The 20,321-nt window shown below is 40.9% G+C and overlaps 1 protein-coding gene across 6 annotated transcripts in view; it reads left to right on the top strand.

The window, feature by feature from the left end:
* LOC122491615 (LIM domain containing preferred translocation partner in lipoma) overlaps positions 1-20,321 on the top strand; it is a 679,043-nt gene that overhangs the window by 297,146 nt on the left and 361,576 nt on the right. For all 6 annotated transcript variants that reach the window (XM_043594610.1, XM_043594613.1, XM_043594611.1 and 3 more), the window contains one exon: positions 4,362-4,474. In XM_043594610.1, the coding sequence (XP_043450545.1) occupies positions 4,362-4,474 (113 nt within the window). The remainder of the gene's footprint in view (positions 1-4,361; positions 4,475-20,321) is intronic.

Genomic DNA, 20,321 nt, shown 5'->3' with positions numbered 1-20,321 from the left:
CATACACAAACACACACACACGCTCACACATGCACACACACACACTCTGTTCTTTTGTTCTTTCCATTTTGCCATCTTACTTAAACATGGAAATATGACTTCTCTCTTAAGTGGATTTGTTTTTCCTGCAACTTAGAAGCATTTTCCTTTGTTTAATGGCCTATTAAAATGGTGACCCATAAATCAGAAATCTTGTAATAGTTCTTAGTCTGGTTTAAGGTAATTATTAAGAGCTTTTCATTCCTACCAACTCAACTAGTTATGGACTAGTCCACAGGACCTATTTTCTATCCTTTATCAGTGTGTGTATCTGTTTTTTACACATCATTTTAAAATGTGAGCTCCACTCTAAAGAATGAAGGAAGAAGCCTATGATGGTCCAGCTTGAAGAACTGCAAATTATGTGATAATTATTATAAGCTTATTACTAGGACTTTTAAAAATCTTAATCTAATTTCAGCCTAGAATAAATAGTCTGGATCTTGGTTGTTTTCAACTCATTTCGTTTAAAAATGCATTGTCTTCCTTTTCTGTTCCTTTTCACCCTCCCAGGATTGTCACCAACTTGTGCCTCACTATATATTTAATTTTTATGACAAAAATTTAGTTGGGAAGGATATACAATTGACTTTTGAATGGTAGAGAGCTAAGGGCATCGACCCCATGCCGTTGAAAATCTGCATATGTCTTCTGACTCTCCCAAATGTTGACTACTAATAACTATTGTTTTTTTTTTAATTTTTTTATTTGTTGGGGTGCCTGGGTGGCTCAGTCGGTTAAGCGTCCGACTTCGACTCAGGTCATGATCTTGCAGTTTGTGAGTTCGAGCTCTGCATCGGGCTCTGTGCTGGAAGCTCAGAGCCAGGAGCCTGCTTCGGATTCTGTGTCTCCCTCTCTCTTTGCCCCTCCCATACTCACACTCTGTCTGTCTGTCTGTCTGTCTGTCTCTCTCTCTCTCTCCGTCTCAAAAATAAAATAAAACATTGAAAATATTAAAAATTTAAAACATTTAATATTTATTAAAATATTACAATTTTAATATTTTTAATGTTTTATTTTATTTTTGAGAGAGAGAGACACTGTGTGAGTGGGGGAGGGGCAGAGAGAGGGAAATACAGAATCTGAAGCAGGCTCCAGGCTCCGAGTTATCAGCACAGAGCCCGTCGTGGGGCTTGAATTCACGAACCATGAGATCATGAACTGAACTGAAGTCGGACGTTTAACCGACTGAGCCACCCAGGCGCCCCTAATGATAACTGCTGTTGATATGTTGATATGTTGATCACTGATATGAACAGTTGGATGACACATATTTTGTATGTTATATGTGTCATAGACTGTATTCTTATAATCAAGTAAGCTAGGGAAAAGAAAATGCTAAGAAAATTATAAGGAAGAAAAAATACATTTACAGGACTGTAGTGTACAAAATTTGTAAGTTGGCCTATGTAGTTCAAACCCATGTTTTTCAAAGATCAACTATGGTTGGAAGAGACTGCAGGACAACCAGTTGTATTTTTTATTCTAAGACTAATTTCCTGAGAATGTGGACTATTCATGTCGCTTTCACGGGCCTCTGTTTCTAACTTTATAATATGATCTCCAGATTCTATTTACTTCTTATCCTGTTTAATGCTCTGACATTTCTCTGTGACATAATAAAATGTGGTAAAGTATAAGAAGGTGCTCAGAAATTGTCTTTTAAATTATGCATGAAGACGACCTAGGTCCAGATAGAATTTGGACCAGAAAATGAGGTTGTGCACTAGAATTTAGTAGGACTAGTCTCCATCAACCTAGACCTCCTTCGCTGATCACTCAAGATCTCATTGTGAGCCCTTTTCTTGTATGTTTTGACTTTCCAAGGCGGAAAACAACTTGGTGACGATTCATTTTTACTTAGCAGGTGTTAAATATTTTTCAGTGCAGTGTTTGGCCAAAGGAAGGTCAAATTAGTCTCTTGATTCTGACTGCACATTAGAATCATTTGGGTTTTAAAGGAATACTGGCACCTGACGCCTCCCCCCAACTCGCTTTCCCCCATCCCCAAGATACTGATTGCAATTGGCGTGATGGAGTTTGGGCATTGGCATTTTTAGAAAACTTTCTTGGTGATTCTAGTATGTAGCCAGTGTTTAGAACTACTAGGTAGAGTTACTGAAGGTTTATGAGACTTATAATCCTAATAAGGATATGGACAAAGCACATCCCTAGATGTGCACACCCAGAAAAGTAAGAGAAATAGAAATATTTCTATATGACATCAGTCATTTAACCTTTCTAATCCTATAGGGTCTAAAATAGGAACAATATAATACTTGGCTGAAATGCAGTGGTTCTCAAAGTGTCGTCCGAGACCAATAGCATCAGCATCACCTGGGAGTTTATTAGAAATGAAAATTCTCAGGGGGCACCTGCATGGCTCAGTTGATTGAGCATCTGACTCAACTTTGGCTCAGGTCATGATCTCACGGTTCGTGAGTTCAAGGCCCGCATCCAGGTCTGTGCTGACAGTGCAAAGCCTGCTTGGGATTTTCTCTCTCCCTCTCTCTCTACCCTTTCCCTGCTTGCGTGCTCTCTCTCTCTCTCTCTCTCTCTCTCTCTCTCTCTCTCTCTCTGTCTCTCTGTCTCTCTCTCTCACACACACACAAAAATAAACAAAAATTAAAAAAAAATAAATGCAAATTCTCGGGCCCCACCCTAGACCAACTAAATCAAGAACTCTGAGGGTGGAACACAGCCATCCATGTTTTACCAGACCTTTCCGAGATCCTGATGACCTCTATAAATTTCGAGAACCATCAGGACGAAGGGTTGTAGGACTAGTAGGTAGCCTATGAAAATCTTAGCACAGTGGTTTGGTGCATGGTGGGAGTCTAAAAAGCAGAGTACTCTAAATATATAGTGTATTTCACTGCTTTGTAGTCTGAATATGTCTGGAAGCTAGATTAGACAGCTACTCTTCCAACTTGAAGTCTGTTATTTCTAAGGCAAATAGGGGCCAGAGGAACCATCAGAACAATGAATCAAGGTGTATCAGAACAATCAAATCCAAGCCACCATCCTTCTTCTGTGCAGTTTAGATTTTTTTTTTGAAGGCTTAAATCATGATATTTTGGTTCTACCCAAAAGCAACTCATTGAGTGACAGAAACTCCTGCCCTGCTGCTAAGTGTTGAGCAACTGAAATGCAAGGAAAAGCTACTTATTCGTGAATATTACTTATTATTGTTATCTAAAATATTATTTTTAAAAGAAAAAAGGCAAACAGAGATTTTTTTTTTAAATGGAAGTTTCCTATTCCTAATAGAATTTCTTGCAAAGTATTTTTAAAAGTTTCCATACCATGAAGCCACAGAGCTTTTAGATTTATGTCTGCACCTCAGACCTTAGAGATTAGGTACTCTCTTCCAAAAACATGACATTGGTATGCTCTTCTCATTGGGCAATGATGTTGAACTTTCTTGATATGCTCACCCCTCATCACTTCCTGCCTGGATTGTATATAGATTTTGATATCGGAGGTTTCTTATTCCCCTTTCTCCTAATCTGCCCTGCATGTGCTTTTAGATTAGTCTTTAGTAAATCATACTGCAACCAAATGTTTTCTTGTCAGAAATGCTTGATGGCTCCCCACCGCAAGCATGATAAAATTTGAACTACTTACTAGATGTGCAGCACACTTAAAGAAAAAATTGTTTTTGTCACTGCACTTAGTTTTATTGTTCACTAGTATTCTTTTACATCCCTATATTTATGCTGTATTATGACTCGCTCCTTATTCTCCAGGCCCTAGATGTTTTAGCTATGCCTTTGTTCCCCTGTCTTTCTGCCAAGAGTGGACTCATTGGTCACTGTGAACTGCTGTTCAGGGGCAGTTTAAATGTTCTGGTAAAAGCCTTCCTTGTTGCTCTACCTGGGCATAAGTTTTCCTTTTTCTTAGCTTCCAGAAGAGTTCGTTTCTCCATCTTAATAAATTGTATCTTCTTTTTCCTTTATCTGTGGGTACATTTTTTCCGCCTCTGCTTGATGAAAACTTTACTGAGGGTAAGTACCAAGTCTTACCCACCTCAGCAATTCACCACCCTGAACACCTTCCCTGTTCAAGCTAAACATATCCAACTCCTCCTCCTGTAGGCTAGCTTTTATTTCACTTCTAAGTATCAACTCCTGTCCTCATTCTTCTCAAAATTAAGGCTACCAATTTAACTGAAGGGAACTGTAATAGGGAATAATTGCCATTGAGACAAAACAATGATGCGTCAAGGCCAATTAGAAAGCAGTAAAATGCCAGCAAATATACGTTTTTTAAGAGTCCTACAAAATTGCGTCTAATTTCATGTGTGCATTTCCTTTCTGTAGGTGATTTTCTTCCACCCCCACCTCCACCTCTAGATGATCCTGGTGCTCTTCCGTCTGGCTCTGGAAACTTCCCTCCTCCACCACCCCTTGATGAAGGTGCTTTCAGGGCACAGGTAAGATCTGTGGTGGAAGTCATGTTAATAAGCCATGCTAGGAAGCTCATGAATTCACTGATTGTTTCTGTGGTGGATAAACATTTATCCAGAGCCTAAAGAGAGCTTTACAACTCACAAAGAGCTAAGGTACTTTAATGCAACACGCCCCACTGAAGCTTTGCAGAGTTCTGCTGGCTTGCATTCTGAAGCCCTAGAAATCCTTTCACCTACTAATTTTGTTCTGAAACTGAAAGCCATTTTTTAGGAATGCCATTTGAGAATTCCACGTTTCCTTGTTATCCCAGGGACCAACTGTGCTTTTTTATTGCCTCCTTTCTCTATCCACAAACATTGCATTCTGCGTGGGTAAGAGTGATATTTTAAGGCTCTGGTTGGTCACTGTGGGTCCTAATTGGCCAGCAACATCTTTCTAGCAAAAGCGCCAGCAAACCTTCTTGGGATATTCTTTTCTGAGCGGGGTCAAGTGGGGTTAGGGATGCACATTATAGGATGTATCGATCTTATACAAGTGCTGTGCTCCAGGGAGTGATGATTGCACGCAACCCACGGCTGGAATCAGAAGCAACAGTGGAAGGACTTCTCAGCCTGTAACATTGTAGAGGCACGGGTGACCAGATGCCACAATGTAGGCAGCTAACTCCTGTTCATATCAGGAGAGAAAACTAAATAGCAATGTTATAGAATCATGGTTGTCTTTTAAGGGTGATGATGCTATTATAGATACATAGAAGGAAAAATATATATCCAAAATATTTGGGGAGGAAATTAATGGTGTCTGGTAGTTGCTTCAAAATAATAAGAATAGGGAGCTAATGAGCGAGAAAATAGGTAAAAGAAAGATTAGTGATGAGTTGGTAATTGTTGAGTGTGTGGAGGGAGGTTGATTCTATCTGTATTTGGTCTACCTTTACATATGTTTACAATTTCCCACAGTAAGCTTTTTTAAAAAATTTTTTAATGTTTGTTTATTTTTGGAGAGAGAGAGAGAGAGAGAGAGAGAGAAGGAGAGAAGGGCCGGAGAGAGAGGGAGACACTGAATCTGAAGCAGGCTCCAGGCTCTGAGCTGTCAGCACAGAGCCTGACACGTGTTGAACCCACGAACTCTGAGATCATGACCTGAGCCAAAGTCAGATGCTCAACTGATTGAGCCACCCAGGCTCCCCTCATAGTAAGTTTTAAAGAAGAAAAGCCATGGGAAATCACTGCTTAAATGGTTCAGTCCATTGTCTGGCTTTCTTTCGCCTAAATTTCAGGTTGGGAGAGACAAAGGAAGAAGTGATTCATTCATTCAGCAAATATTCCGTGTGCCTGTGTGCGTACCTTTTATAGCATGAGAATTCTGTAGTGAAAAAGACAGACAGGATTCTACCCGCATGAAACTGCCATGTTAGTAAAACTGGTGGATGTAAACAAAATAGGTACATTGATTACGAAGAACATTAGAATGAAATCAGGACTGTGGGTTGGAGGAAAGGGTGATCCAGCGGCCTTGCTGAGAAGGGGACACCTGAGCAACGTTTTGGAGTGGGGAGAAGGGAGTAAACCATGTGAGTTTCTTGGGAGTATATTTTCATATGTTAGAACTTAAGTAATAGAAGAAGCTTTTTGTACTATTGAGAAGTTAAAATTAGTGAGTTCCAGTTATAACCAGTGGCCTCCAAGTCCGTTTGGAACCTAGATTTTTCAAAATCCATTAAAAATTTTAGGTATTAGATATATATATCGTGGGTTTCCTACAAAAATCTTGATTTTCCTATAAAATCTTGCTGATAAAATGTTGTAAGCTAATAAAATCAAAGCTCAAATGCCACTAATGGATGGGAATCCTACAAAGTTTATATTTATTTTGTGCAACAGATAGGTCCCTTGGCAAATAGAAATAATATGATCAACTTTCCTTATTTTTAGTTATCTTTTATTAACAACGAAAAAAAAAAACTCTTAAATTTGTCTTGTATATACCTTTGCTCTTATTTGGTCCAGGGCTATTCTTTGCATATTGTTGAATCTGTGTAATTAAAAATTTCACTTAGTCTATTCGCTCTCTTGGAACGGTATAGAAGCTATTTTGTTGCATTTTAAATCTTCAGTTCTTAAAAGCTTGTTCGACCTTGTGACAGAAGACTTGTGTTTGTTCATTGAACAGCTTATTCTAGTTACGTGATTCTCAACAGGTCACGCTGAGTCCGATTTTTCTCATAATTAAAAGGAAGGTAACTGTCTACTACCTCTAGTAACCAAATGAAATACAGATGGATTTGAAATTGGCAAGCTATAATGGCTGTCCAGATATTTTGATATAACTATCACTATATAAAACTAACAACAGTGGTAATGATAAGGCTTTGCCAAAAGATTTAATGAAGAAGAATTCAAACATGGGCTTTCATAAAAATTACAAAAACTCTTCTCCTCTGTGGACCTTTCCTGATAAATGTACCAAAACCATGACTTTGTTTTTTATAAGGAAGGAAATAAACAAAACGCTGGTTGCCATGTTGGCTTATGTTCTTTGCAAAACAGAAGGAAGGATAAAAAATAAAATTGAGTTTGCCAAATGGGAAAGGACACATCTGGTAGGAGATGCGTGTTATTCTTGAAGATATGGAAGATTGTTGGCAAGTTCAAAAGCACAGGGGTATGCCCTTCCCTTGTGTGAGAATGATAGCAACTTGGCCCTGCTCTGGCCATAGTTGCACCACCTTGGAATATGAACTGTATAATAGAGCCCAAAGTAAGGTAATCGCTGGAGAAAATTTTGCACTTTTTCCTCTCGGCCCTGGTGAAACTTCAGGTTGCCAAGTCCAAATTATAGCTGGTGAATGTGTTTTTATGTAGAAGTCTGTTTATGCTTCTAGCCAGATTTTCAGGTCAGAATCAAAATAATGTCTACTAAGTACGACTATAGAATTTTAAGATTGTCAGAGCGGAAAAGGACCTTAGAGATCATTTAGTCCAACCCTGGCGCCAGCCATTAGTTGCAGCCTCTTCAGGGACTCGCTAAATGGATTAGTTCCCTGTGTCTGCAGATGGAGAAACTGAGTCTCACGAAGGTATGGATCCTATCATCCATACCTCATTTTGAGAAACCTTGACTTCTGGATTTGTCCTTCCTGTTGTACCAGATGGCCTTGCACATGGCTTTGCTTTAGTCTTCCATCAGCCTGTAAGTCTCTGAGGTTCAGATGACGGGATTATATGGTTTTATTTTGAAGGACTAGGCGTTGCTGGAGTTTTGCTTGGGGTCCTGTAGTTTTTTACCTGCTACACACTTTCTACGTATTTTTTTGCAAAAGGCAAATACTTCAATTCAAAACTTCTTGTTCTGAGAATTTTTTTTTAATAGAAAAAAATGAATCTTGGAAAACAAATGAGGGCTTTATCTTTTCTTTTCTGTCAAGATCAGTTTGACCTCAGGACCTGTGAGATTTGGAGTGACCATTTCACTCATTCATTTATTCTTCATTCACTCAACACAAATTGAGTAGCTTCTGTAAGTAAAGCATATATACTAGGGATTGTAGCCTTAGAACTTGGCGTCATGGGTCCAGTGTCCTGACTCTCGACGTTAGGACCGTGTAGTGTTGTTCTAATCTGATGCTGCAGTTGTTAATTTCTTCCTATTTCAGCCAGCTAATGGGCAGGCCTATAGCATTGCTTAGAGTAGTTTCACAGGTGGAGAATGTCTCATAGAATTTCAGGTTTACAAGGGAATTAGAGATCATTCTTACTGTCTCTCTCTTTTGTTTGGATCTCCTAATTTTTTTTTCTAGTTTAACAAGATATTTATGGGTGACTATTGCAGGTGAGATGATGTTGACGGATAAGGAGATGGTTCACGGATAGCACCTCTGAATCAAATCACAGTAGTACCTCTGAATCACAAACACAGCTTTTAAGCTACAGTGTTCCATAGTAAATTATTTCTTAGTCATCATGCTCTGATCAGAAGCACAAGCTAAGTCCTATGTTGTGGTAGAGGGTGGGAGAAATAAATTAACTAACTGGAGATCTATGAGAAGGCTTCTTGGAGACAGTGTGAACTGAACTGAACTTTGATGGCTGATGTAGGGCCTTAATTTTCAGGTGGGGTGAATAGATCTTTTAGCAATAAACTAACAAATGTAAGAGTATTGAAGGAGAGCACGAAGTAGTGTGGTAGGCCTGCACTGCCAGCTGTGGAATCTGCCCTTTATTCTGAAATCATTGTCAGTTTACTGCAGGTGTTTGTTAATATTTTAAAGATAAGGGTGACATCTCCAGATCTGTTGTTGGATGCCATGTGGTATTTTTTACACACCATCAGGCATAACCTGTTGGACTTGTGGGAAACCCCATGCAGACAGCTCTGGCACACTTCCTGGAAGTCCTCAGGGACTTGTCCTGATGGCTTCTAAGTTCAGGTGCCCGATATTTAACATCCACTTTTTGTGAGATCTCTGCTTGACTTTTCTTCATCACCTCCAGTTGATATCTCCTCATTGCCCCTCTCTTTGTGACCCAGTCCCGTGGTTTGCTTTAACTTGCCCACTCTCCAGAGATCTATATACTCCTTGTTTTCATCTCCCTTTTTCTGCTCATCCCAGTGGGATGGCCATAGCCACATTTGCTGCTGTCACCACAGTCCCTCCACCTTAGACAACAGACCATGATGCCTGTCGTCGGTTACTCCTTAATGTTAAAAACTCCTTTCTCTTATGGAACGGAAATTTGTGTCTGTATGATTTCTTTCTTTCTTTTTTTTTTTAATGTTTATTTATTTTTGAGACAGAGAGAGACAGAGCATGAACGGGGGAGGGGCAGAGAGAGGGAGACACAGAATCAGAAGCAGGCTCCAGGCTCTGAGCCATCAGCCCAGAGCCCAACGTGGGGCTCGAACCCACGGACCATGAGATCATGACCTGAGCCGAAGTCGGCCACTTAACTGACTGAGCCACCCAGGCACCCCATCTTTCCTTTTTTTTAAGTTTTATTTTAATGTTTGTTTATTTTTAGGGAGGGAGAGAGAGAGAGAGACAGAGTGCGAGTGGGGGAGGGACAGAGAGAGAGGGAGACACAGAACCCGAAGCAGGCTCCAGGCTTCGAGCTGTCAGTACAGAGCCCAGTGCAGGGTTCAAACTCATGAACCGGGAGGTCATGACCTGAGCTGAAGTTGGACGCTTAACAAACTGAGCCACCCAGGCGCCCCCATGATTTCTTTCCAGTGATTTTTATCTTACCATCTTAGAACACAGTGCCCATGCAAAGGAACAATCAGGCCAGGGGAGGGATAGGTGATGTCTGCCCCAAGAAGTTGATCATGAGAGCTGCTGAAAGAAGTGACTTTTCCGGAGGCCTGTGTGAAAACAGTGTAATGTGAACTATGCACCGAACTTGGGGAAATGCCCAGAGTTAATTGAAAAGAGAAGGGAGAAAGGAAACCTCTGAAATTATTTATGGTCTTGTCTTAGTCAGTCTTTCAAAGTTTGCAAGCCAACTCATTTCTGTTCTTCTGAAAACATTTTCAAAGCTCCTTTATGTACATGGCAAATGATAGATTATAGTCAGTTATCCACGTACGTCAATAATAATTTTAGAATCTACCATAGTTTTAGCAGAGCCAGCACTGGAAGGTGTGTCTTGCGACTCGTAGTCTAGTACAGTCATGGTCACAGGTATGGAATGATGGATTTTTACCTGTAGACATGAAGGACTCAGGCCCACAGCCGTGGCCACGTTCTTTTATGCACTTGCAGAAACAGGCCGCAAGACTTGCTTTATATGGCTTTGATGTACTCCATTGTGGAGGCCATTCCTTCCACGGCCTGCTAGTGGGCTGAGGAAGGAGGAGGCTGGGTAAAAAAGGAGGTCCAAGCTATAAAGGCTAAAATGAGTAGAGGCAATGTGCAGTCTTGCCTGAAGAAAACCGAAATGATCAGCAGCTCTAATCCACTCTGAAGTGCTTGTCCTTTCTGCACGGTGAGAACGCGAGAGTCTCTTGATCTACGAGAACATACCAAAGGAGTGATTGAGACGCCTGTTTCTTCTGTGGCCCTTTACCTTATTCCCTGGGCCTTGGGTTAGCAAGCCATGGTTGGTTTGTAGGGTTGCTTGTGACCCTGGCGACAGCAGTGGCGATAGCAGCAGCAGGTTGCTTCATGGTTATCTCTTCCTTTTATGGTTGCAGTGGTAGGTCAGTGCGTGTTTCGTAGGGCTGGTGGGCTCCTAGGCATGTGGATGGCTTTGGTCAATATGACTTTCTAGAAGTGAATTTCAAAGGTTTCCTGTTTGCTTTTCTCTCTGAATCATCATGTGATTGGAAATTCAGACGAGAAAAGAGCAAGATTTTCGGTGTCTAGACTTCTAAGAGCTTCTTGGAAAGTAGCAGGCCTAGAGCCCCTAGGGGGTAGCGCAATATTTCATGCAGCGGTTTGAAACTTTTTGCATGGAATGCCATGGTGTTCTCCTCCATATTTTTAAAGGACCTATTGAAAGAGGTAAACCTTTTTCTGGGGATCAGGGGTAGAGTATGTGTCCACACACTCACTCCTTCACACTTGTCAATCCCGTTACCCCTGCCACTGCTACCTTGATGTGACCTAGGGCACACATATGCTTCCTGCAGGGAAGAACCGGCCAATTGCTGGGTAAGAAAAGTCTGGTGGAGAAACTGGTTGTGGTCAGTAAGGCCATAGGTCAGGATGACCAATGAGGCTAGGTTTCCTTTAGCTCTTGAGTTTCTTCATAGGCAGCAATTTACAATATTTGCCTATTTCAGAAAATTTTCTTTGCCTAGAGGTATGTAAAATTGGAGTTGGTTCTTTCTGAGTCAGTGGAAGTTTTTTTTTTTTTTTTTTTCTCATTTTGTCGCTGTCACCAAGAATCTCAGTGATTTCTTCAAAGCTGTAGTATGCTTACTTATTTTTTTAATATGTTTTGTCTCATAATGAAAATAAATCAAACAGTGCAGCTCAACTGTTTTCAGTAATGTTTCTCTATCACGGAAAAATCATGATCTGAACATATACCCCGTGCCCAGTGTCTACACCAGGTGAGGTTTGAGCATTTTTCTTCCCGATGCATCGAAATCTTATTAAGGCAATTTGGAGACTATGCTGTAATATTTTAAACTGTGTAACTTAAACTCTTTTGAAAGGACCCCTTCTCACGTTAAATTGTATCACCATGTTACTAATACGCTGTAACTTTTTTTAGTGTTTATTTATTTTCGAGAGAGAGAGCATGAGAGTGTGAGCAGGGGAGGGGCAGGAGAGAGGGTTAGAGAGAGAGCATGAGAGTGTGAGCAGGGGAGGGGCAGAGAGAGAGGGGGGACAGAGGATCCCAAGCAGGCTCCATGCCATCAACACAGAGCACGATGCAGGGCTCGAATTCATGAACTGTGAGATCATGCCCTGAGCCATTGGACACTTAACCGACTGAGCCACCCAGGCACCTCATAAACTATAACTTTTACTTGTTTATTGCAGTGTGTCTTACTTGCTATTTCTTTTTCTTGAATTTATCATTCTGATTCCTTCTGTTCTTTTTTTATCTCTGCCACAGTAAGGTTTTTTTTTTTTTTTTTTTTTTGGAAAGGCTACATGGATGATCCAGCTCCTGAGTTTTTATATATCTGAAAATGACTTATTTTTGCCTTTATATTTACGTAATGCTTTGGCGGCAGGTAGAATTCTAGGATCAAATTTCCTTTTTCAGTATTCAATGAAGATGTCTATATTCTTATTTTAGTATCATTTAGTGTTACGGATGAGAAATCTGATTGCAGTGTGATTCTTTTTCCAGTTTATTATCTTTTCTTTGTTGGATCTGCAAGCCTTATTTGGGGGAGTCCGTGGTTTCACGGCACTGCACCCGGATACAGGTCCCTACCCTCACCCCAGTGTTTCCACTCACCAGTCAGTGTATCTGTCTGATCTTTCTTATTTAGCTAAGGTGGGAGACTTTCTTGTGTTATTAAGACAAAGCAGTTTAACTTTTCGTTTGCCTTTTTTGTCCTTACAGGACCTCTATTTTATGATGCTGGATTTCTTCTCCATTCTTTGTATTAGGATTCTTTTCCAGTAGTTTTGCCAATGGGAGAGCCCCTATTGCTTTCCTTTACTTTTTAACTTTTTTTGTGGTGGTAGTCTGCTCTTCTAAATTTTTTTTTTAACGTTTATTTTTGAGACAGAGAGAGACAGAGCATGAATGGGGGAGGGTCAGAGAGAGAGGGAGACACAGAATCTGAAACAGGCTGCAGGCTCTGAGCTGTCAGCACAGAGCCCGACGCGGGGCTCGAACTCACGGACCGTGAGATCATGACCTGGGCCGAAGTCGTATGCCTAACCGACTGAGCCACCCAGGCGCCCTGGTAGTCTGCTCTTCTAAACGCTACATCCACCTGCATTTAGGGGAGGGAATGTGGTAGGGGACTGTGGCTCTGGATTTGCCGTGCTGGTTGACGTAGATAACTTGTATCTTGGTTCCAGGTCAGGAATATATAGACCTTTAATAAGCATGGTGACCACAGAGTGGGGCTCTGCACCTGGTCTCCATTTTATGTGTGTAATTAGGGGAGGTGGGCGAACGAAAGGGTTCCCGTTAGATGCACAGCCCGAGAGCAGACCAGTGAGCTTTACTGCCGTCCTTGAGGCGACTTCTTAGCTGTGGGGATCCACAGGCAGGTAGCAAAGCCCCGATTGCAAGGTCCTGTATATGCCAAGTGAGAGCAGAAGCAGGTTGCGGGATGGTCTCTGGTTGAGTTCTCTAGGCTTCTGAATTTCCTCCCTCACTCTTTCCCCCATCCATGCTTCTCAATGAGTATTTCACCAGGAGTGTCAGGGAATGTGGCAAAGAACTTTTTATTAGAAAGGATGAACTCATTAAGTGATTTTACTGCTGTTATGACATTCTATACTCCAAACATCATTTCCCAAGAGGCTCCCCCACCCCCTCACCCTTCTTGTTGTGACAGCTCAAAGTCAGCTATGAAAGTCAGGTAATGCTACCTTTTGTTTTTTATCTCAAGCTCACTCTCCTGCCCTCGAGGGCTTCACCACAGAAAAGCCCTCCTTGGTTGCATCATCGAAGCCAAGTCAAGCTTCAGGAATAACATACTATGATGGCTAACACTGTGTGCGCTGGATCCAGATACCCAGCCCCTCACCCACTAGCTGTATGCCTATGGCCATGTTATTTAACCTTCCCATGCCTCAGTTTGCTCTTCTGTAAACTGGAATCTACCTCTTTGGGTTGCTGTGAGATGCGTATAGAGAATATTGTATGTGCCTGACATATCCCAGCACTTAGTGTTTACTGTTGATGTCATCACTATTGGGCAATTCAGGGCTAGCTGGCCTCTGTGCTGAGTTCCGGAACAGTTGTCGCTGTCTTTGGTTTGCCCCGTGCCTCCCCAGGGATCACCAGAAATCCCATTCCTTGCTCCTAAATGCGTGAGGATTTTGAGTCTTTCACTAAAGAGATACTTTCACAAACTCCCTCTGTAAAACATTCGATGAACTAATTCGATGGTTCGATGAACTAATCTTTTCTTATAGTTCTAAAATTCACTGCTTTGGTAATAAAATATCACCTCTTTATAACTTCACAGTAATTTACAAATTGCAAAATACTTTATATGATCTTACCTGATCTTCACATATAAAAAAAAAAAAAGGACCAATATATTTTAACCATTTAAAATATATTTTAATGTCCCAACAAGTTGAGACAACTTTTTTAGATCTCACAAGTATCCTGGAAGCAGTGATTTAGTTTTAAATGAACAAAAACAAAAACAAAATGTATTTTGGGGACTTTTAAGCCTCTTGGCTTAGTATCAATTCCCTTACAAATGAGAGAAGGCAGATCATTTTGAATTCTCTAAAAGCAGCCAAAGTCATCAACAATATGTGTTCATGGCTGGTGGCCAGGGGCCACGGAGATTGCTTTCCATGTCGTTCTTTAGTGGAAATAAGCACACTTCCATCCTGGCCTTCGGCATCTTCTCTGACAATCCCCTCACAGATTGTATGTACCATGTACTTCTTATCCATGGATTTGGTAGGAGGCTCTGTTGGGCTCACAAATCCTTTAGTTCCATTGTATTTACATAATCCACTCAACACAGGCACAGAACAACTTGATCTGAAAGAAAGGGTAAAAGAGGGAATGGAAGATGCCAAGACCAAAAACCTAGGGCATTAACTCAGATTTTATTTGTGAAACTCCCAATGTTTTGGGGAGGTTTTCTGTGCATAACCGATTTTGCTTGATCCATTCAAAAGTCAGGTATTTATGCCCCCCCCCCCCCGATAACTTACAGTATAATATTGCATGCAATACATATGCTAGTCCTTGAGGGGTTACACTATTCTTATCATCATTTTATCATTAGCTTTTGTGAGTGTGACCTGTCCAAGGCCTGCAAATTCCATAAATTCCAAACTTGACTTGGAGTGGTTTTTGTTTTGTTTTTAAATAACAGATTTTCATACACTTGATCTCACTTGAGCCTTTAAATAACTTCTGAAAAGGGAAAGGTAGGGATAATCCCCATCTTGTGTAAGTGAAGATGCTGAGGCTCAGGGAGGCAAAGTAATAGTCCCAGTTTCCATGGTATTAAGTGTCCCAGGCAGGGATCAGACCCTGAGTCCTGTCAGTCCATTCCTGTCTCTCTCTTGCCATCCCTGCTTTGTTGTTACTTCTCCTTTATATTCTATTTCGATGAAGGGCACAAAACACCAATTGTCATTTTCTCTCCAAGTACTCACTATTTGGAAGCTCTTCCTCTTGTGAGTTCTGTTGTAGATTTCTCTGTGGCCCTATTGTCTTCAGACTCTTTTTTTTTTTTTTTCCTCTCCAATTGGATGTATCTTTATGGATTGAAAGAGTGTATTTTGGCATTAAAAGGTGAGAAATATGTTTATAAGCCGGTAAAATGGAATTCTTTCCTTAGTTTTTTGTTTGTTTTTATATTTATTTCACCAACAAACTTCAGTAAAGATAACGATTTTTATTATGAGGGAAAACAAGTAAAATTGGTGATACCTGGTAGATACACTGTTTATAGGGAAGTTTTTTAAAAGGTGGAATGGGGAGTAATACAAGACAGGAGGATTCATATGATAAAAAAAGATGATTTTGCTGTTATTTTTAGAAGTAAAGGATTTGGCTGATGAGACACTCCCCCTCAAAGAGGGAGAGAGAGAGGGGGAAGGTACTCAGATTCATTCCTTTCCCCATAAGTTGTATTATTCCTTTCAGTGCTTCAAACAGCCTACGTCTGTCCTACAACCACTTTTGTTTTGAACTGTACAGGATGTGATTTGGGGAAGACCATCCCTAAGAGCCAATCTCCGTTTCTTCAGCCATAAACTAGTATCATGCTTTCTATCTTCTGTTATTGTTGTTGTTGTTGTTTTCTAATGATCAGATAAAAACAATCCATTTGATAGCACTTTCTAAAACAGTAAGGATTTACCTTAAAAGTGTTCATTTTTGATAATATTATTTCAACATCCTTGAGCTTTAATTCTTTCTATTACAATGTATATCGCCCCACAGTGAATTACTGCATGGCCTTTCAACATTGTATTTGATTGTATGGCGAATATCGAAAAGAGAATGGCCGACTATCCCCTGATCAGATATGTACTGATCCAAGCCCCAGCTGACTACAGCCTGTGCACTTCAAAGTCAGGGCTGTGACTTAGAAAGATCTGTCTCAGAACTTCACATAGTACCTGGCCAGCTCAGGCTTAGGTTTTCCATGAAGAGATGATCAAACAAGTAAATAAAGGACATGGCAGCCAGTAGAGTATTTCACAGTACACATTCAGGAGACTTCATCATTTTTATTATCATTTTACATCAAGCCATTTTGAAAGTTGAAATGTACCTAGAGGATTGTTTTCATTTCCTTTTCGCTCGTTGAAAGTCATACAGTGTCACTTTAGTAATTCTTTCTTGACCCAGTGGGGATAGAAACCAGTTTCAGGCCATGGCCACTATAGAGAAGTTTTTTTGTACAGTTACAGATTCATTAAGTAAGAGTCTCTCCTTTCCTTGCTTTCCTGCCTGCCATGTTTCTCTCTATAAACCGGGACTTAAGCCATGGTCTTAGCATCCACAGAAGTCATTTCCACTCTACTGAAATGGCTCCTGTACACTTTTGTCACCACCTCTGATTCCCTAGTGACTGTTCTTTTTCTGACATCTACCTCTTTCAGGCAGGTAACACTTGACGACTTGAACCTCCTCACTTCCTCCTTCAGTTTTCACTCTACAGAACTTCCTTAGTTCCCCTGCTGTTATCTGTGACTATTCCTTTTCTCTCTTTGGTACCAGCCTGCCCCCCACCCCCATCCTAAATTGAGTTGCCCACTCAGTGCTCTCCCTTTTGACCTTCTGCTATCAGTAGAAATCATGACTCTAATAGAGTCATCTTTGATCTCTGCTTATTTAATGACGTGAACTGCTGATGACTCTCTCCCTTAGACAACTCTCATGCCATTTATCCTAGAGCCTTCCCACACGGAAGGTCTTTTGTCTCTTCACATTCAGTGTGTCCCAGAGCTACTCATTGCTTTACCCCAAGGCTTCCACTCTGTTAGAAGCTCCACCATATTTTCTTATTTTTTTTAATATAATTTATTGTCAAGTTAGATAACATACAAAGTATACAGTGTGCTCTTGACTTCAGGAGTAGATTCCCATGATTCTTCACTTACATTCAACACCCAATGCTCATCCCAACAAGTGTCCTTCTCAATGCCCATTTTCGCCTCTCCCCTGTCTCCTCCCCCCATCAACACTCTTTGTTATCTGTATTTAAGAGTCTCTTATGGTTTGCCTCCCTCTCTGTTTGAAACTAATTTTTTCCCTTCCCTTCCCCCATGGTCTTCTGTTAAGTTTCTCAAGTGTTTCTATTCTTCCAAGTTCTAAACTCTGGTCATTGCTGATATGTCTTCCTTTTGTAATATGTCTGTTACCAGTATCTACTATTTTTGGTTCAAAAAGGACTCTCAAGTGTACTCTCATCTCTTCATTTTACTATTCATTGTTCTAGCTTCTTCCTTCTCCATATCACAATAGACTCATTGTTTTGATTCTGTTTTTTTTAAATGGCTTTGTTTGTTTGTTTGTTTCATTCCAGCTGCATATCCCTAACCAATTAGTCTTCAAAAAATGTTATTTTCTTCCTCTGACTTTTTGTTGCCTGCCTCATTAAATTTCTTCTCTTAGTTGATTTTCATAATATTCCATGACCTACCTCACTCTTTAAAGTACATCTTATCTCTCACTATTCCCCTTACAGGCCTTGCTCTTGTGAAGCTGATGTCCTCATTGTCCGCTTCCCATGCTGAGTTAATTTTCCTTATGTCTTTCTTGCTGCTTGAGACATCCTCATTTCTCAACTGATTGGAAATCCTTCCCATTTTGAATTGCTACATTCAAATCCGACTTTCTTCCTGGTAGCTTCTGATGCCACCAGTCTCTTCCTTCTGTTTTTTCTGGCTCTACTAACTGGGTAATGTGTCGTGGTGACCTGACCCCACAGTTTAGTGCCAGGATGTTCTGCTCTGTCACTTACCAGTCGCATTACCCATCTTCACATGCAAAATGGGAATAATGACACATTCTTAGAAAGTTATTTTGAGAATTAAGTAAGATAAGGAATACAGAGTATCCAGTAGTATGTGGTTTATAATAATGGTGACAATTAATCAGTTAATAATGTTTTCCTGCCACTTAATATATGCCTCTTTGTGGACCGATGTAATTATATCATATACATTTATATTGCCTCTAAACTATATATGATAAAGCTAGAATACAAATATGTCATGGAAGAGACCTATACAAATTATTTAACATCAAAAATCTTAGAGACTCAGGTTTGGAAGTTCCCTAATCCGGCCCATCTTTCTTGTGATGAGGAACCGGGAGGAGGGCTAGATTTTTTAAGTGAACCACCAAAGATGACACAGTATGAGAGTTGGCCCCAACCCCAGCTGAGGGTTCTGGACTCAATGGCCTCAACTCATTCTACTTTCCTCTTGTTCATTCCCCTTTCAGAAATGGTCTAAAGTCTGGGTCACAGCTCATATTCCTGGATCACCCATAGGCTTTATCTCATTGAGGAATATCTGGTTGATATTTGTGGATGGACTGATTGATTCATTGACTCATTATTAGTCTTGGTAATAGAATTTTCTGGAAACATCTATGGAGTATGTACGATAACTGGGCTTATCACTCTTTTGATGCTGTTGTAAGCAAACAAAACGGCTCAACACGTACCACTTCTGTGTACTGGCTCAGGGTAGCAGGGAAAGGAAATGGGAGAGGAAGTTATATACATCTTGAACAAATCACACTTTTCTATTTTTAGTCCTTGCTACTGTTTGGAAAGTACAGCCCCTGTTCATGGCAGTCTGGCATGTGTTTCCTCAGTGCCATTTCAAAAAGGGGAAAAATAAATATGAGAATTTTTTGTAGTGAAAATAGTTACTCAGTGAAATCACGTTAAGTTCCTTCTTTTTCTCTTGATGAACCCTCAAACCCATGGGCTCCGACTCCTCAGCCTCAGCTCTGCATGTTAGAGGCTCATGCGGGATGGGAGACTGGAGTCAGCATAGCCTAACACAGTAAGATGTGCTGTGGTGTCTGAGAGAGACAGGGCAGGAAGGCGGGGGACAGAATGGTGACATCCCTTCTTGATAGTGGCTGGCTTGGCTGGGGACCAAATGCTGTCCCCTGGAGAAACCTGAAACCTAACCATAGATTCAGACACAGCCTTACAGACCTTGCTTAAGCTGTTCCGACTACCCGACTCCTGTTTCTGTTCGTCTCTGCTATCCCTCTTTGGTAAAAGTTCCCTGTGGGTCTTACAGCCACTCTCCTAATTCAAATAGATGGGTCACTTCTCTTTAGTAGTGGAGATGACATTTAGGGGGATTTTCCCAACTTGAGTCTGTATTAGTTATCATCAGGCAATGATAACCTTATGAAGGAGAATAAAGTCACCCGATCTCTATTCAGATGGATTTCTATAATATAGTAGGACTTGACAGGGTCAGATGTGGTGATGGTTGAATGACTTGGAGTCAACTGCAAGAGTCTAATGAGGCAGATGAGGGCCTGAAATGGGGCAATGGCCACGACACTGGCAAAGGAGAGCTAGAGTCTAGAGCCACTTGGAGACAAGGGGGTATGGGAAACAGAGGAGTCCCAGATGCTTTGCAGCATCCTGTCTTTCTTCAGGGGAGAGAGGTTTGCCTCCTGTCCTAGTGTTTGTCAAATAAGAGGATCCTCTGTAAAATCAAGGCTCTGAGGCAAGTGTGATAGGAACTTTACTAGAGGCGATGCTGACGCCACTGAGCAAAGATTGCCCCTCATTCATGAGAGGGTCTGTGCAATCTCCAGATGTAAACAGCTCTGCTGAGATAGAATTGTGGCAGCAGGGTGAGAAGAATACAGGGCTGTAATTAATGCTAATTTGTGGATATTGCTGTATTGTTGTCATTGTTTTTTAATTGAATATGTATTAAGCTCCAACAGGGTGCTATGAATAATGCCAACTTATGGTTGATTTATCAGAACACCCGGAAGACTTTATGAACACCGATAAATGGGGACACATAGCACCCCTTCGAGGTGGCAAGTGCTGTTGCCATTTCTACAAATGAAGAGAAGTGAAGTGGACTGTGTTTACTCTGTCGGCTCTGTGGGTGGGAAAAGAGTGCTGTCAGACCAGCATTTTCCTGTCCCCGGGAACTGGGTTAGAATACATTAGTAAAGAATTTCTCCTTAAGTGCGTTCCGAGTTGTGGGATTTTAATGAAATTGTTCCAGTTATCGTT

Source organism: Prionailurus bengalensis, chromosome C2 (assembly GCF_016509475.1).
Source record: "Prionailurus bengalensis isolate Pbe53 chromosome C2, Fcat_Pben_1.1_paternal_pri, whole genome shotgun sequence".
Lineage (NCBI taxonomy): Eukaryota > Metazoa > Chordata > Mammalia > Carnivora > Felidae > Prionailurus > Prionailurus bengalensis.
The sequence above is the reverse complement of the archived record's forward strand: the minus strand, read 5'-3'. Positions and strand labels throughout refer to the sequence as shown.